Raw genomic sequence first — 16,939 nt, 5'->3', positions numbered from 1 at the left:
CATACAAACTACTGAGTACCATTTTGAGTTGCTGCAATGAAATTTCAGCAAAATGGACTAGGCTGCTGGGTCATTTTTTCACTTTGATTTTTGGGGTGTCTTTGAATTCAGTCCTCAGTTTTCATTTCCATCAAATGATGGGGCATCCTTGCATTTCTAACACATTACCCAGTCCATATTAGTATAGATATCCAGCATGAGATTTTTCCCATTGATATCTGATGTGTTTTCAAAGTGATCCTTTAATTTTTTTGAGCAGTGTACTTTTAGTTCCTCCTTGGAGGGAGAGTGGTACAGATGATGCATGTAGCACTGCATAAAAAATAAATACAGGAAATAAACCACAGCCATTCACTAACCATAGTGATTCAAGTTATTATTGTGTTTTCTTCCCAAAACTTGGACGTGAACACACAGGACATAACTCAGACGTCCAACAGCTTGGAAGAAGGGGCCGATGTGACAACCTTCTGGTGGGGGGAGTGGACCAAGTGGACAGCATGTACCCGCACCTGCGGTGGAGGAGTGAAGTCTCAGGAGAGGCACTGCCTCAAACAGAGGTGGGGCAGCTGAATGCTCATTGTTATCCACTGTACACAGTCCAAAGCAGAAATACCCAGCAGAAACAATGATATTATTCAAGAGTTAACAAGTCATGTCTCTTCCCATAATCCCATAATGAAGATTTTGGAATAATGTTGTAATGACTTTCACTTTTATACCTTCAAAATTGCATTGCAGAGTAATCATCAGTGGAAAAGCAGCACTTATGCTGACTTCTTTTTTTAATTTTCACTCGTTTTAGAAAGTTAGTATTTGGACAGGAATTGGTGCATTGCATAATGTCTAAGCTCTATTTACTTGTCATCTGATTCCCTTCTTTCATAAGTAAACGGTATGTCATTATTTCATTTGAATGTGTAATTTCCACTTCCAGCCCTTAGTGCCTGAAACATGCTAGGATAGCAGCTGTGCAATGTAAAATGTATTTAATGGGTTTTTTTAGGCAATTAGGTAGCAACATTTAATATTATATTTGTATAAATGCATAAAATGACTTATGGGCCCATTTACACCATAAAGCAGTTCGCTTCAATACATACTTTTTTGTGAATTGGCATTGCATTGTGTAAGACAGTCTTTTTATTTTCAATGGGCTGTTAATGTACAGTACCTCAAATAGGTCTTGGGCTACTTTTTACAATGCAGCAAATCACAACACACAGAGCAATACTATTGCTGCAGTCCACTGTGTATATGCATTGGGGTGCTATTATTATTATTGTAACACAGGATTTATATAGTGCCAACAGTGTGGTCAGACAGTATAGTTGTAATACAAATCAACACAAAAGGGTTAGGAGGTTATGAATAGCAATGTACTGAATGCATTATGCATTGTGGTGTGAATAAGCCCTGAAGCTTGCTTGTTATATATCCATCTGGCTATCATCAACACATTTTTTAGTTTTGAATGGAGTGGGGATGTTATAAAGCCCGTCAGGTTTTTAATACTGTCTGTCTTCCTGACAACCGTATCGCCAGGACTGAAAGTAATGGGGAATCCAAACTTTTACAGTTGTCACTGTTCATGAAGTCAGGAGAAATCTTACAACAAAGAAAGCTGTTCTTGTGACAACTGTCTAAAAGGAGATTTCCCCTCACTTTGGTGGGATTTCCTGTGAAGGGAAACCTGAAATAAAAGCATCCCATTCTCCATCAAAAGGTAATACAATATTTTAGACAGAGATATACTTTAAATCAGTTGATTTCGCTTGTTTAATGTAGTAAATTGCAGTTGTGTTGTTCTGGGTTGTCAGACATTTTAGGCTTTATGAGCCTACCAGAGCCTCCCTGCACGGTCCATGTAGAATTAGATTTTTATTTTGAGTCCTGGGCTCTTTTTGATTGGACCTTGGTAAAGCTCACAACAGAGACAACATATGGATAAGCTGGTTTCCTGAAGGATCTTATAACAATTATCACCATTTTATCATTTCAGGAGAAAACTGTTGAGTGGCCATGGAAGTAAAAACTGTACAGGAACCTCCAAAAGATTCCACCTTTGTAAGGTGCAGGTAAGGGGTCATAACAAGCTCAACAGATGAGCAGAGAACACCTTAAAGCACAAAGGGAATATTTCCAACCTAAAGAGAACTAATCATGATGGAGTTTGAATATTCATGAATTATTTTGACTGTACAGGATTTCCTTTATATACTGTAGCTGTCACCATAAGTAGTTCTGTCTGATATATGGGATAATGACTTTTGTTCCTCACAGTCAAGGCAGAGATCCTTCCTGGGATCTTACAGATACTAATCTGTTACTGGCTTGACATAATGCCAACATATGCCATCCCCCAGACACTAAGTATGGATGACAGCATCAAGTAACTGATCCTGTAGTGCTGTAAGAGGAATGAAAGCAACTACTGGGCTGTATTATTTGACAGTGCTTTGCACATTCAGGAGACAATGCATGCTATACTGACACAAGGTCCATTTGCATTATCTAACAACACCTTTTGGGCTTTAAATATTTTTATGCTTCAGGACTGTCCATCCAACAGCCGCAGTTTTCGGGAAGAGCAGTGCACATCCTTCAATTCGCACATATACAATGGCAAAACTTACCAGTGGAAACCTCTGTACCCTGGTAAGTCGTATTACTGATTGGATTGGAAGTATGGAAACACTAGCTTTTGCTTTCCCTATGAGGAGGGGCCCTAAAGACAAGCTGCTTTTAAATCTTGCTAAATCTGTAGATATTAGCTTATACTGTAACTATGCTAAAAATCAATGTCTAATATTAAAAGACAAGCTGCCCAAAGAGTGATATTTTGGTTATGCAGTAATGGGCAAAAATATTGGCACCCCCTGCATTTCCATCAGGAAATGCACCACTATGCCGAGAAAATTTTGCAATTACAAATGTTTAGGCATTCTCATGTTTATTTATTTTGTTTAGTATTGGTAGGACACAAAAAAGTGGAAAAACAAAAGCCAAATCTAAAACATTCAATGCAAAAACCCAAAATAGACTGGAAAAAATTATTGGCACCTTAAATTTAATATTTGGTAGCACACCCCTTGGAAAAAATAACTGATATCAATTGCTTCCTGTAACCATCAATGAGTTTCTTACACCTCTACTGGAATTTTGGACCACTCTTTTGCTCCAGGTCTCTTTGATTGGAAGGGTTCCTTTTCCCAACTGCTGTTTTGAGATCTCTCCACAGGTGCTCTATGGGATTGAGATCTGGATTCATTGCTGGCCAGTTCAGTACTCTCCAGCGCTTTGTCTTAAACCATTTCTGGGTGCTTTTTGACATGTGCTTTGGGGCATTGTTCTGCTGTAAGACCCATGACCTCTAAAGGAGACCCAACTTTCTGACACTGGGCCCTACATTGCACCCCACGGTCAAAACATCCAGTGCCTGAAGCAGCAAAGCAACCCCAAAACATCAGTGAACCTCCACCATGTTTGACTGTAGGGACTATTCTTTTCTATAAAGGCCTCATTGCTTTTTCTGAAAACAGTAGAATGATGGACTTTACCAAAAACCTGTAATTTTGTTTCGTCTGTCCACAGTACATTCTCCCAAAAGGATTTTGGCTTCCTCAGGTAAGTTTTGTCGAACTCCAATCTAGCTCTTTTATGCTTCTGTGTCAGCAGTGCGGTCCTCCTGGGTCTCCTACCATAGCGTCCCTTTTCATTCAGATTGCAACGTATAGTGCGAGTTGTACCCTGTGCCTGAAGGTCAGCTTGAATTTGTCTGAAATTTGATCGGGGTTCTTTGTCCACCGTTCAAACAATCCTTTGTTGCAATCTTTGATCAAGTTTTTCTCTTTCATTCACGTCCAGGTAGACTAGCTACAGTGCCATAGGTTGTAAATTCTTGACAATGTTGTGCACAGTGGACACAGGAACATTAAAATCTGTTAAATGATATAGGTGAGTTTAATTACAAATTACAGGAGCATCACAAACTTGGAATGCAATTATTTCTTACAATTTTGAGAAGGTGCCAATAATTTTGTCCAGTCCATTTTTGGGGTTTGCGTGGAATGTGTCAGATTTGTTTTTTTGTTTCTTCAATTTTTTTGTGTCATATCAATACAAACAAAAGAAATAAACATGATAATGCCTGAACATTTGTAATTGCAACAATTTTCTGGGTGCAGTCGTGCATTATCTGACAGAAATACAGGGGTGCTAATATTTTTGGCTATGACTGTAAGTGGAGTCCAGTGGGCTGAGCCTTACACACTCCAGTGACAAGATCTTTCTGCCATAATTCCCGACAAGTCTTAGGAGAGGCATTGCCTGAGACAAAGCTGGGGCATCTCAAGGCTCTCATTTACATAACTAGCAGTATCCTAGTCTTCAGGCTTTCCCACACTGTCACCTATAAATATCAACAGAGAATTGGTTTGGTTAACTTGGTCTCTGACAAGAGATCAAACAGAACTGACAGAAAGCCTGCTGTTCTGCAGGCATTGTAGTAAACTGGTAGATCAAGCAAAGGACCATTTTAATCCATTCCCCTAGCCTATGTTCACACTGATGCTGTTGTTGCGTGCCGAGTTTGCACAGGCACAGCAGCCCATTCATTTGAATGGGCTACTGTACTTGCATTTCTTGCAGGGAAAAAGTCCCTAACACTTTATTTAAATCAAACCCAAAAACGAACCTATCAAAAGAGCAGCATGTTTTGCCTGCAGGTGCGGGATCACATGTGGTTTACACACATTCCCCCACCCGCAATAGTGTGAACCTAGCCTTAACAGAGGGTGGGTTGGGATTGGGCTTAATTAATTTTTTAGCACAAAAACCTTGAAATTAATGAGTGAACATTTTGATACAAATGTGGGTATTCACTCTACACCTTGTCCTCATCAGAACATCACTACTTTGACCCTGTCTTCCAGGCTGGTCGATGTCTGTGTTACACTCTGAGTACATAGACCTTTCTCTATATGGATTCAATATGTGGTCCATATATGTCTCCTGTACTTTGTCTATATTTACATTTAGTATATTGTGAGTGGAGCAGGTAAATTTACCCCAGAACTTCCCATGTCATATGCAAACAGGGTGCAAACACCTTCTGAAAACAGTTCAGGGAGTGGAAACTGGGTACCATGCACCCATACAATAAATCACTGAAACACCATAGGGAAGAGTAAAAAACTCCTGCAAAATTTTGAATTAAGACCTGTGTCATGGTTTAATTACTGTTGGTATCCTCCACTAAAAAGATTTCCCCATTCCTTATTGTGTCCAATGACAGCAGTCAGCAGATCAGGAAGCGAGGAGGAATCCAATAACAAATCCTTAGGACCTTGACCAGTTCACATCAAACAGGACTGTTACTAAGGATTATTTGACATGTCCTTACTCTTTGCCTTATTGAATAAGCCTGAATGTGTAATGGAATTGGAAAACCTAAATGTACCAGCATCTTCTGTAGTTCACATAGGTTTTTGGTGCCTCTTAGATGACTATGTGCACATCTCCAGCAAACCTTGTGATCTACAGTGCACCACCAGTGACGGTCAGAGACAGCTGATGGTCCAAGCTAGGGATGGGACATCCTGCAAGTACAGTGACTACCGAGGGGTTTGTGTTTCTGGAAAATGTGAGGTTTGTGGAGACATTTCTGTAGATGTGAAGAAGTTATCATCAACTTTGGACACTTACCTCTCCCTCTGTCTTTACCTGACTGCTTCTCTCTCTCCCTCTATAGCCGATAGGATGTGACGGGGTCTTGTTCTCCACCCATACCCTGGATAAGTGCGGCGTTTGTCAGGGAGATGGAAGTAGCTGCGTTCACATCACGGGGAACTACAGGAAAGGAACCTCCCATCTTGGTAAATGCTTAGGTTATTGCATCCTGTGGAATACACCTCTTCTCTCAAACCAAGAATGTTCTTGCTCTTAGCAACCAACCAACAAACAAGAAACACATTTTAATGCTTTTATCATAGTATGGGGAAATCTGGTTGCTATGGCAAAGAGCAACTGCTCTTCCTTCTGAGTTTAGAGTTTTTTTAGTAACTTTTTGATTAAATTTTAATTATTTTCAAAATATGAGAGCGTAAACAACAATCAGCTTTTTCCAGCACAGTGGCAGTTCTTGCAAAAAGTTAACAATTGTAAGCATCTGATTTAGTTGTAAGCAACATGTGCAGACCCCACATGCCTTCTGCCTCATCTTTATCTACTCCTTTACATCTCTGGCCATAAAAGAAAGGCACAGCTTCCTGGCACGGTGGAGCTCACACTGATTTGGTTCATCTTGTAACATGTTCTCATCTACAGGGTATGCCCTGGTCACTCACATCCCAGTTGGTGCAAGAGACATTCAGATAGTGGAGAGGAAGAAATCTGCAGATGTCCTCGGTGGGTGATGTATATCTTCATGTTGCCTGTTGTATCACAGTGTACAGCTAGTTGTCTTTTTAATCATTACAGAGGTAATGCCTGCAGGAGCTTCCAAGTTGCAAACTACATTTTTACCACACAAACTTTAGCACATTGAGAAATGTTAGCACAAGACTTTGCTCCACATCCATTCACACAGAGGACAAGCAGGGAACTTGAAGGAAGCTAGGCTTTAATTTTGAAAAGGGAGTTGACATCTCACCCATAGTGCTCTAGGAAGCAATGGAGCCTCTTGAAATTTTTTATTCTATCTCCCAGGATCTATGTTGATGAGTTCTTGACTCCACGCCACTGTTGTGATCATTATGGGAGATTCCTAAGAATGTATTTATTTTTTTAATTTGATTTATTTTACCTCATGGAGAATGTAATGGAAGGAGCTGGAACATACATAGGTAGGTAGGGATACCTGAAATTCCCAGATGGACAGAAATAGAGCTGAGAATTATGGCAGGTAAATCACATTGCTGCAGTATCCAAGTCATATAAACAATCAAAGGATGGCTTGATACACCAAACTTCATCTATAGCTAAAATATTACTGTTAGGTGGAGTGGTCCATTAAAACATTTTTCCCAAAAGGTGAATGCTTTGACAGTGCCACCAAAAGTGCATCTATATACCAAGTTGATCTCTGTCTGCGTTCTCAAGCTGTTGCAGATGATTCCGGATACTACTACTTCAATGGAAACTTTAAGGTTGACAGTCCAAAAAACTTTAACATTGCCGGAACTGTATTCAAATACCGCAGGCCCATGGATGTGTATGAGACGGGAATTGAATATATTGTGGCTCAAGGACCAACCAACCGAGGCCTGAACATCATGGTAAGTACCACTACTTTGAACCATCTGCAGCTGAGAGCAGCACAGACAGCAACTTCAAATGCTTGAATACTAGAGGACCGCTTTGTCTGTGAAGAGGGCATGGCACTTGTGAAATTAGAATAAACAGTTAGAGCCAAGTAATAGAATACAAAAACTGAAATATACTTTACTGGCTACAAATAGGCATTTCCAAAGCAACCTTTGATTTGGGTGGGGGGAAATTTGGCCTGGTTTTGACTGAGAGTAGGGCCACTTATAAACTGCTCAGGCTCTACTCCCCCTCTTGATTCCACTTTGTCCTTTGCTGATCTATGATCTGGTATACCTGATTAATATTGCCTGGCTTCATCTGTAGGCAGAGGAAAAGCTGCTTATCTCATCTCATTCAGAATGACTGTCCCAGTGGGTCACACAGTAGTAGAACATATTATAAAGTATTTCCTTAAAATTTGAATCAAGCCAAGAATATTGGCAATTTATATAAAATTGTTTAAGTGAAATTCCAGCTTAGGTATATGGAGTCGTCCTAGCTGGCAGAACACGATTACTGCTAGCGGCTATAGCCACCAGAGGTGATCACATGTAGGAAAATTCAACAGGCTGGTTGTACCCAAGTCAATTGATGGATGAATGAGACAGTCGACACACAATAGCTATTCTTGTCAGCTCTATCTGCAGTTAGCACTAAAGATACAAACGATACCACATTAGTCAGATGAGTTATGTTTTTATGTGATATAAAATAACATCCCGTGCCAAAGCTATAGCAAATAAATTTTCTGAATAGCAGCTGCCACCTCTTATCTCAAAAGATATAAATTATTATAAGTCAACGATGGCGCTCGCTAGTCACCAATACCAATAACAATAATTGTGATCACAAAACGTGCAATATTTTTACTATTAAATCCTACGGTTTTACGCTATGAGAGAATTCTCTTTCTTTTTTTTGGATTATATGCCATTTAACTGCCATTGGAGTACCATTCTACCACATATAATATATATAAACCAGTCAACTAGGTATTTCTTTTGCATGTGTTATTGCAAATTAATTGTGGCCAGTAGTAGGTCCAAAATTACAACATGAGTGGCTCAGGAGGAATGAATATATCAGTCCCAGTCAGATATTAAATGGAATACATTCCTCCTTTCACTGGCAACTCATTTCCCATGATATTCTGATGTAAAATCCCTGCATATAGATTCCCATTGGAAGTAAGAGGGATGGCGAAAAGCAAGTAACATCAAGTCCTCAAACTGAAAGTGGCTAATGCAAATGCTTATGGGCACAGCGGGAGAAAGCGTGGAAAGTATAGCACAACAGCAAGCATATTTGGCATTTCATGCATAGCAGCGGCGACAGAGCAGTAGGCAAGATGTTAACATAAGGGACTGTCACTTTGTAATTGATGGGATCAGTCCCAATCCAAACATAGTCTGTGGTGTCAAATGTAATGGGATAATAGTCCCTCTTTATGTCTCTTCCAGTATTTAGGTATGAACACTACATACTTTATCGATCTCATGGCTCTTTATGTGGCCCTGTGATGTATGTGGTTTGGCCAATCTCTGGCTGTGCAAAAAATGGGGTCCATCAATACTTCCCATGCTGCGCTTTAAGTGTCTGTCCAGTGGCCCTCACATGCATCACCATTCTGTTGTCAGCATGATAGCTCCCACTAGAAAAAAATGACGTGACGTATGACGTCAACGCGTTTCACTAAAACGTAGCGTAGCTTCGTCTGGACGTCGGGCAGTATGTTAGTGGTCCCTTTTGAATATGCTTTGACCACTGAGGAACTGCCCAGGTTTCACAATTTAAATGGACATCGCCAAGTTTGTTCTCCTTTGCCATAGTAGTAATGCAAAGCTTTGCCCTATTATTTCTTGAATAGAAAAATCAGAATAAAGACTTATACAAATAGTAATATCTAAAAGGATAATTCCTTGGTGAGATCACGATAGCCTTTATGAACAGGAGAACTGCTATAATAACACAGACGAAACACAGAAATCAAGTACAGCGGGTTACAGAGGAACAGTTTAAAGTGAACATACTTATACACTGCTCAAAAAACTTAAAGGAACACTCAATGTTCTCAATGGGGAAAAATATGCTGGATATCTATATTGATATGGGCTGGGTAATGTGTTAGGAATGTAAGGATACCCCATCGTTTGATGTAAATGAAAATTATCAACCTACAGAGGATTGAATTCAAAGATAACCCGAAAATCAAAGTGAAAAAATTATGCAGTAGGCTAGTCAATTTTGCTGAAATTTTATTACACCAACTCAAAATGGTACTTAGTAGTTTGTATGGCCCCCAAGTGCTTGCATGCATGCATGCCTGCCAACGTCAGGTAACGGATGGTGTCCTGGCGTATTTCCTCCCAGATCTGGACCAGGGCATCAATGAGCTCCTGGACAGCCTGAGGTGCAACCTGGCGGCATCAAATGGACCGAAACATGATATCCCAGAGGTTGATCTATTTGATTTAGGTCAGGCAAGTGTGGGGGCCATTCAATGGTATCAATTCCTTCATCCTCCAGGAACTGCCTGCATACTCTCGTCACTTAAGGCCGGGCATTGTCGTGCACCAGGAAGAGTTTGACTGCGTGTGCAACCTCGGTAGGGTCCAGGTATTGCCTCATGCTACTAGTAGTGACACTGACCCTAGCCAAATGCAAAAGTAGTGAAAAACAGTCAAAAATGATGAGTAGGAAAAAAAAAATGTCAGTGGCCTCCACCTGTAAAACCATTCCTGTTTTGGGGGTCATCTCATTGTTGCCCATCTAGTACACCTGTTGTTAGTTTCATTAACACCAAAGCAGCTGAAACTGATTAACAACCCCCTCTGCTACTTAACTGACCAGATCAATATCCCAAGAGTTTAATTGACTTGATGCTATACGTTGATTAAAAAGTGTTCCTTTCATTTTTTTCAGCAGTGTATATTATGCTTCAAGAAAAACCTTAAGGTTCATTTCTACATTTAGTCCTAAAGGGGCCAAGGTTTGTAATTTGTAAATCCAATTTTTTTTCTTTTTGTAAATGTATATGGTCAAAGTCTCTGCATCTTAGGGGTAATTTAGGCATATATATGCCTTTGACTTTCATACCAGCCAGTTTTACACCATGATAGGTGGCAAAGTGCCTGGCCAATGGTTTATCTGGATTCTTCTCTCTTATTTCTTTTATATGTTCCCCTACTAGTGTTTTTAGAGATTGTTTAGTCTTCCCTATATAGAGCTTGTTATAAGGGCATGATAACATGTAGATTACTCGGGTTGAGGTACAATTAATTAAATCCCGAAGTTGATATGTCCTTACGATCCATATATGAACATATGTGGCACTTTCTGCATGCGAACATCCCTTTTGAATGAGGATATGCAGTTAGCCAATTTGATGCTGGATTTTTTATGAATTCCGATTGTGTCAGCATATCACCCAAATTTCGGGCCCGGCATGCTACCATTTTTGGTGTGGGTCCTACATTCTTGGAAAATCCTGGGTCATTTGTCAGAATTCCCCAACGCTTCTGGAGGACACTGCAAATTGTGTTCCATTGAGCCCCATATTGCTTAATTAAGCATACTGGGCCCTCTTTTTCCACTGTTTCCTCTCTTCTCGCTGTACTTATAAGACTTTTCCTATCACGATCTGCTACTTTTTTCCTGGTCTGTCTTATTTGTTTGTGGGAGTATTCTCACTCCTGAAATGTGGTATAAAGTTCTTTCCGCTCTTTTTGATAGTCCTTTGGATCTGTGCAATTGCGTTTTATTGGTAGAAACTGTCCAACAGGAATTCCATATTTTAACCACTCAGGATGGTGACTATCAGCTTGCAATAACGTGTTGGCTGCTGTCTCTTTTCAATAAGTCTTATTGATAATATGCTGTCTTTTATGCTAATGTACACATCCAAAGAGGAAATCTGGGTTTGATTGAAGGTATAAGTTAGATGGATATTTTGTTTATTTTCATTTAGATGTGACATAAACGCATGTAATTCTTGTATGTCACCCTTCCATATCCTTTACACATCGTCGATGTACCTTAGCCACATTTTTACGTGGCCAAGGTACATCGAGGAGGTGTAAACCTCTTCTTCTTCCCATTGCCCAAGATGGAGACAGGCATAGGCCAGTGCCCCATAGTGGTACCGCTAATTTGCTGATAGTATTTATTCATTAAAGAAAAGACGTTTTCCAGTGCAAAATTTAGCAACTCAACAATAAATTAATTTTGTGGACCACATTCAGGATAGTTGAGGGCCAAAGATGTCTCTACTGCTCAAAGACCCCAAAAATGGGATATTGAGGTATACAATATAAGGATTCAACATCTACCCCTACCAACCAACTGCCTTCTTCCACTTCTAATTCATCAATCTTTGCCAGTACATCACAAGTGTCTTTAACATAAGATTTCAATTTTGTCACCATCTCCTTAAGCAAAGAATCCAAGTAACATATTTTTTCCACTGGGCCCTTCACTACGTAAACAATTGGTCTTCTGGGTGGGTTTTGTGGATTTTTATGTACCTTTTGATTTTATGTAAAAGGTGGGTATATTAAATTCATTGACCTGGAAATATTCAAATTCATGTTTACTCAAAAGTCTTTCTTTCTTTCCTTGCCCACTTGAGTTTCTCATTTAATACCTGAACCAATTCTGGGAATGGGTTATGGTCTAAAAGGTTGTTAGATCACCTAGTGATCTTTGACCTCTTTCTAGTAAAAGGTTTCATCCATCAGGGCTACATTGCCTTTGTCACTTCTTTTTATAACAATTTGTTTAGCTTCTTTTAGTTCTTTTAGAGTCTTATGTTCAGTACGTGATAAATTATCAAGGACCTTCCAAGCCCAATCAATACTTTTCAGGTCCTTCTGTACCATTTTGAGAAAAAGGTCAAGTATTTTATTTTTACAGAAGGGAGGCATTTTTGTAGATCTAATTTTTAAGTTAATTTTTCTCTTTACCATGATGTCATCTTGTTCACCCTCTTCATTTTCATCTTGTAACAGAGTAAGTATGCTTAAAGCTTCTCTATCCTCATCTGTTCTTATAGATTCCTCCAAACTTATCTTATTTTTATTCTCCTGAAGTGATCTAAAGAAGACCTTTCTCAAGAATAGGACTATATCTTTATACACAATGAATTCATCCATATTAGCAACCGGGAAAAAAAAACATTCCTTGTTGTAATAATTTAATGTGTCTTGAGGCTAGGGGGAAGTGTGATAAATTGATTACTTTTTTATCTTTATGGCCCATTAAGTCTTAATTCCATCCTAACTAGTCCTTCTGACTCCTTGTCGGTGTTCATACATCACCTGGTTTGCAAATTTTTACTCCATTCTTCCCTTTTCCTTACATCTTCTTGTTTAGAGTCGATTTGGGCTCTATAAGGCGACTTTCCGAAAGCTCTCCCCCTCCTGATCTAAAAAAGTTACTGAATTAGGGACCATTTCCTCATCTGCACACTTGAGGTTCTATCACCTCCTGATCGTGATTGTGAGTAGTGACCTCTTCTCCGTGATCTACTCCTCCCCCTTCTGATTGTTAAATCAAAGATGTCTCCTGTCTCCCAATCTGTTAAATCTCTTCTAAATTTAGATTGTTTCGTAATTTTTTAATTATGTTGGATTGTCTTTTTCTTTTTTTAGGTTTTCATTCTGTTTCTGAAATTCATCGGTGTCTTTGAAAGGCTCCAAACCTCAGGAGCTCTCCTCTATTATTATTGTTAATTCACTTAGTTGATTTTTTTCCTCTTCTATTAATCCCATCATGGCTAAGCCATGTTCAATACAGAGTGTTTTCCACTTTGTGAGGAACATTTCATAATGAAGATGCTCTAGGACCACTTTGTCCCATAGTCCTTGTGGGACTATTTTATGCTGAATATAGGATTCCAGAAATGACAAGTCCCACCTTCTGTTCAGATGTTTAACTGAAATTTTTTTTCTTCTTTAAATCTACTTGAGATGTCCTTCTCCTGACTCAAGGATCGGGCCGTGTGTGTCTCTGGAATGCTGTCCTATTTTCCCAAATCAATTTCTTCCCTTAGCACAAAGGCCATCTCTCCTGATATAGTAGCTATGTCAAAATACTACTAATGCTTGTATCAATTTTGGGAAGTCTATAGATACAACCTCAAAATAAAGGATCAATTTTGATCCTATAAATAAACTTATTACTAAGAAGAATGCATTAGGTTATTTAATCAAATATAGTCTACCAGTTCACCTCCACTTTTAAATGGGTGTTGACGTCGTAACCCTTTAAACACAACTAAACAATGAAAAACCCCCATAGGAAGGACACAGTGGTTACTTCTAAAGACAAAAATGGGGACTGGTGTACAAAAGAAAACTAATTTTATTGTCAAAATCTTATATCAAAAAAGTTTTAGTTCCAAAAAGTAGAGATGTACATAAAAATCACCAGCATGGTTGGGCTTAAGACGTGTGTTAAAAAGACACTTGACTACAGACAAACAAACAAGATAAAAACAAATAACTTGACATAAATACAAGAATTGTTCCGGATGCCCAAATCAAACTATGCAAAGCATTATACCACGGCAATTGCCAAATATAATAATTTATAAACCAGTCAACTAGGTATTTCTTGTGTGGGTTATTGGGGATTAATTGTGGCCACTATATCAGTAGTAGGTCCAAAATTGCAAACTAATGTTCAATCAACACTATCAATGACTTTATCAAAAATATGTGGCATATATATGCTTAAATTGCCCCTAAGAAACCGAGAGTTTGACCGTATACTTTTACAAAAAGAAAAAAATTGGATTTACAAATTAGAGACCTTGGCCCCTTTAGTAATAAATGAACCTTCAGGTTTTTCCTGAAGCATAATATATAAGTATGTTCACTTTAAACTGTTCCTCTGTAACACATAAAGGGCCCTGAGATTTGTAATGTATGTAGTGTTCATACCTAAATACTGGAAGAGACATAAGGAGGAACTATTATCCCATTACGTTTGACACCACAGACTATGTTTGGATTGGGACTGATCTCATCAATTACAAAGTGACAGTCCCTTATGTTAACATTTTGCCTACTGCTCTGTCGCTGCTATGCATAAACTGTCAAATATGCTTGTTGTTGCGCTATACTTTCCACTCTTTTTCCCACCGTGCCCAGAAGCATTTGCATTAGCCACATTCAGTTTGAGGACATAATGTTACTTGCTTTTCGCCATCCTTATTACTCCCAATGGGAATCTGTATGCAGGGATTTTACATCAGAATACCATTCCCCTGGGAAATAAGTCGCCAGTAAAAGGAGAAATGGATTCCATTTAATATCTGACTGGAACTGATATATTCATTCCTCCTGAGCCACATATTTTTGATAAGATTATTGATAATTAGTGTTGATTGAACATTAGTTTTTCATGTTACAATTTTGGACCTACTACTGATATAGTGGCCACAATTAATTCCCAATAACCCATGCACAGGAAATACCTAGTTGACTGGTTTATAAATTATTATATTTGGCAATTGCCATGGTATATTCCTTTGCATGGCTTGATTTGGGCGTCCGGACCAATTCTTGTATTTATATCAAGTTATTTGTTTTTATCTTGTTTGTTTGTCTGTAGTCAAGTGTCTTTTTAATACACATCTTAAGCCCATCACTGCTTGTTTTCCATGCTGGTGATTTTTATGTACATCTCTACTTTTTGCAACCAAAGCTTTTTTGATATAAGATTTTGATAATAAAATTAGTTTTCTTTTGTACACCAGTCCCCATGTTCGTCTTTAAAAGTAACCACTGTGTCCTTCCTATGGGTTTATTTTGTTATCACAGAGAGGCTGAGCCTGCTGCTGATCCAGGCTTTTGGATGGAACCCAACATTAAAGTCAGGATCCTTCCAAAGTCTGGATCTGCTGAGCGATATCAGCAGAACAAAGTGTACTCCTGTGATCTCCAGGAGAACTAGGGCCAAAAGAGCTTTGACCCTACTTCCCATTCAATACTTTTATCAAGTTTTTATTGATACCTGTGACCCCATTGGGGAAATTTTACCATACTTGCTATGCATCTGATTCCAAGACAAAAAATGAAAGCAGTGTTGTCACTGGGAAAGAAAGACACATACATGAAATAATAAACTGACAGCAATTCTAACATATACCAAACATAAACAAAAAAACTGATATAAGTTCTATAATGCTCTAGAATGCTTCTAGTTCTTCGAAGTACTTCGAAGTTCTAGAATGCTTTGCATTCATTCAGAGCATGCAAAGCATTCTCTGAATGATACCTGAACCAAGCGGCTGACCTCCTGTATTCACAATGCATCAGGCTGGCATCTCAGCATGGGACCCAGAATCAAGTGGCGATCACTAAAGCAGCGTAGTCTACTTCAGTGATATCCAGCTTCTAAGGGCCAGGTAAGGTATGGCTCAAGCTGGATCAGTGTAACTATGTAAACATAAAATCCCTAGAATTCTTCTTTAAGCACAAAAGTGATGGTTCTTTTTAACGTGAACCTGTCATAAAGAAATACAGAAGGAGGCATAATAAGATGTCAGTACTTATCTTGGATAAAAATTCAGCTCCAGAAGCTGTTGCAATACATTGTGGGATGTGGTAGCTGGTGGGACATGGCTGACCTCAAATTTGCTGCAAAGTTGTTATTTGCATTCTAGAAGTGGCCTGGGTTTGGAGGCTTCTTGAGAATGATAGATCTGAATCATCACAAGCCAAGGGTATGCGTGGGCACATTATAGTGCTGGCTACTGCATACTAATGTTGGTTTATGTGGTATTAGCTAACTGCAGGTACATGACAAAAAGCAAACACTTGTCTCACTTTGCAGGTCTGGAACCAAAATGGCAAGAATCCTTCCATCACTTTCCAGTACACTCTCTTACGAAGGCCGCATTCACGAATCACTCAGCCTGTGTATTACCCATTCCCTGAATCAGAAAGTGAAGAGAGCAGAGAGTTGCAAGAGGATCTGACATCAGGAAACACTAGCTATATTGCTAACCTCCAAAGAGGGCGACCAAACGGAGAGGCACCTGGTTTAGGACGGCAGACCTCATTGGAAAGGCTCAATTCTGCTGGAGGACAACAGACAAATGAAGTGTATGAAGGAGGGGAGACAATGGATTGTGACCGAAGGACAAAATGCAAAGCCATAAAAGGTAGCTTTAGAGAATTTGTATTCCACCGCAAAAGTCACTGATCATTGCAATGTGACCATTCTATGTCAATTATCTCAACAGTGGCTGTCTGTACCTCTAAAAAGTGCAATCAAGGTCCTCAATGCTGAGATTACAGGATAAACCAACTAGCAAATGTACCGTTTTCAACCAGTGCAAGCAGGCTGAAATTGAATTTGGGGAATTGTACAGCACAGTCATAAAGTGCTTTTCTACTGGGAAGCACATCCTACATATGCAGTGAGCAACTATGGTGGCTCCCATTTATTTAAACACTGTAATATATGATAAAACATATAATTAAACACTAATAACAGAAAAAACACAAAAGGATTTTGTTAACCTTTACAAAGCCTAGGCATTTCTTCATGTGTTTTCGGTGTAAGGATAAAAGTGTGTTCAGATTGGCTGATCCCCACCCTTAACAGTGATCATGGGACCAAA

At 39.1% G+C, this 16,939-nt stretch overlaps 1 protein-coding gene across 1 annotated transcript in view; it reads left to right on the top strand.

Annotated features, from left to right (window-relative positions):
* Positions 1-16,939, top strand: part of ADAMTSL2 (ADAMTS like 2) — a 151,744-nt gene that overhangs the window by 35,492 nt on the left and 99,313 nt on the right. The window contains exons 4-11 of the mRNA XM_089677047.1: positions 418-560; positions 2,003-2,078; positions 2,556-2,658; positions 5,504-5,649; positions 5,753-5,876; positions 6,328-6,408; positions 7,102-7,277; positions 16,147-16,477. Of these exons, the coding sequence (XP_089533173.1) occupies positions 418-560; positions 2,003-2,078; positions 2,556-2,658; positions 5,504-5,649; positions 5,753-5,876; positions 6,328-6,408; positions 7,102-7,277; positions 16,147-16,477 (1,180 nt within the window). The remainder of the gene's footprint in view (positions 1-417; positions 561-2,002; positions 2,079-2,555; positions 2,659-5,503; positions 5,650-5,752; positions 5,877-6,327; positions 6,409-7,101; positions 7,278-16,146; positions 16,478-16,939) is intronic.

This window comes from Staurois parvus, unplaced genomic scaffold, assembly GCF_062004578.1.
Source record: "Staurois parvus isolate SC_StPar_1 unplaced genomic scaffold, SC_StPar_1.0 ptg000176l, whole genome shotgun sequence".
Lineage (NCBI taxonomy): Eukaryota > Metazoa > Chordata > Amphibia > Anura > Ranidae > Staurois > Staurois parvus.
This window is presented reverse-complemented; position numbering and strand designations above follow the sequence as displayed.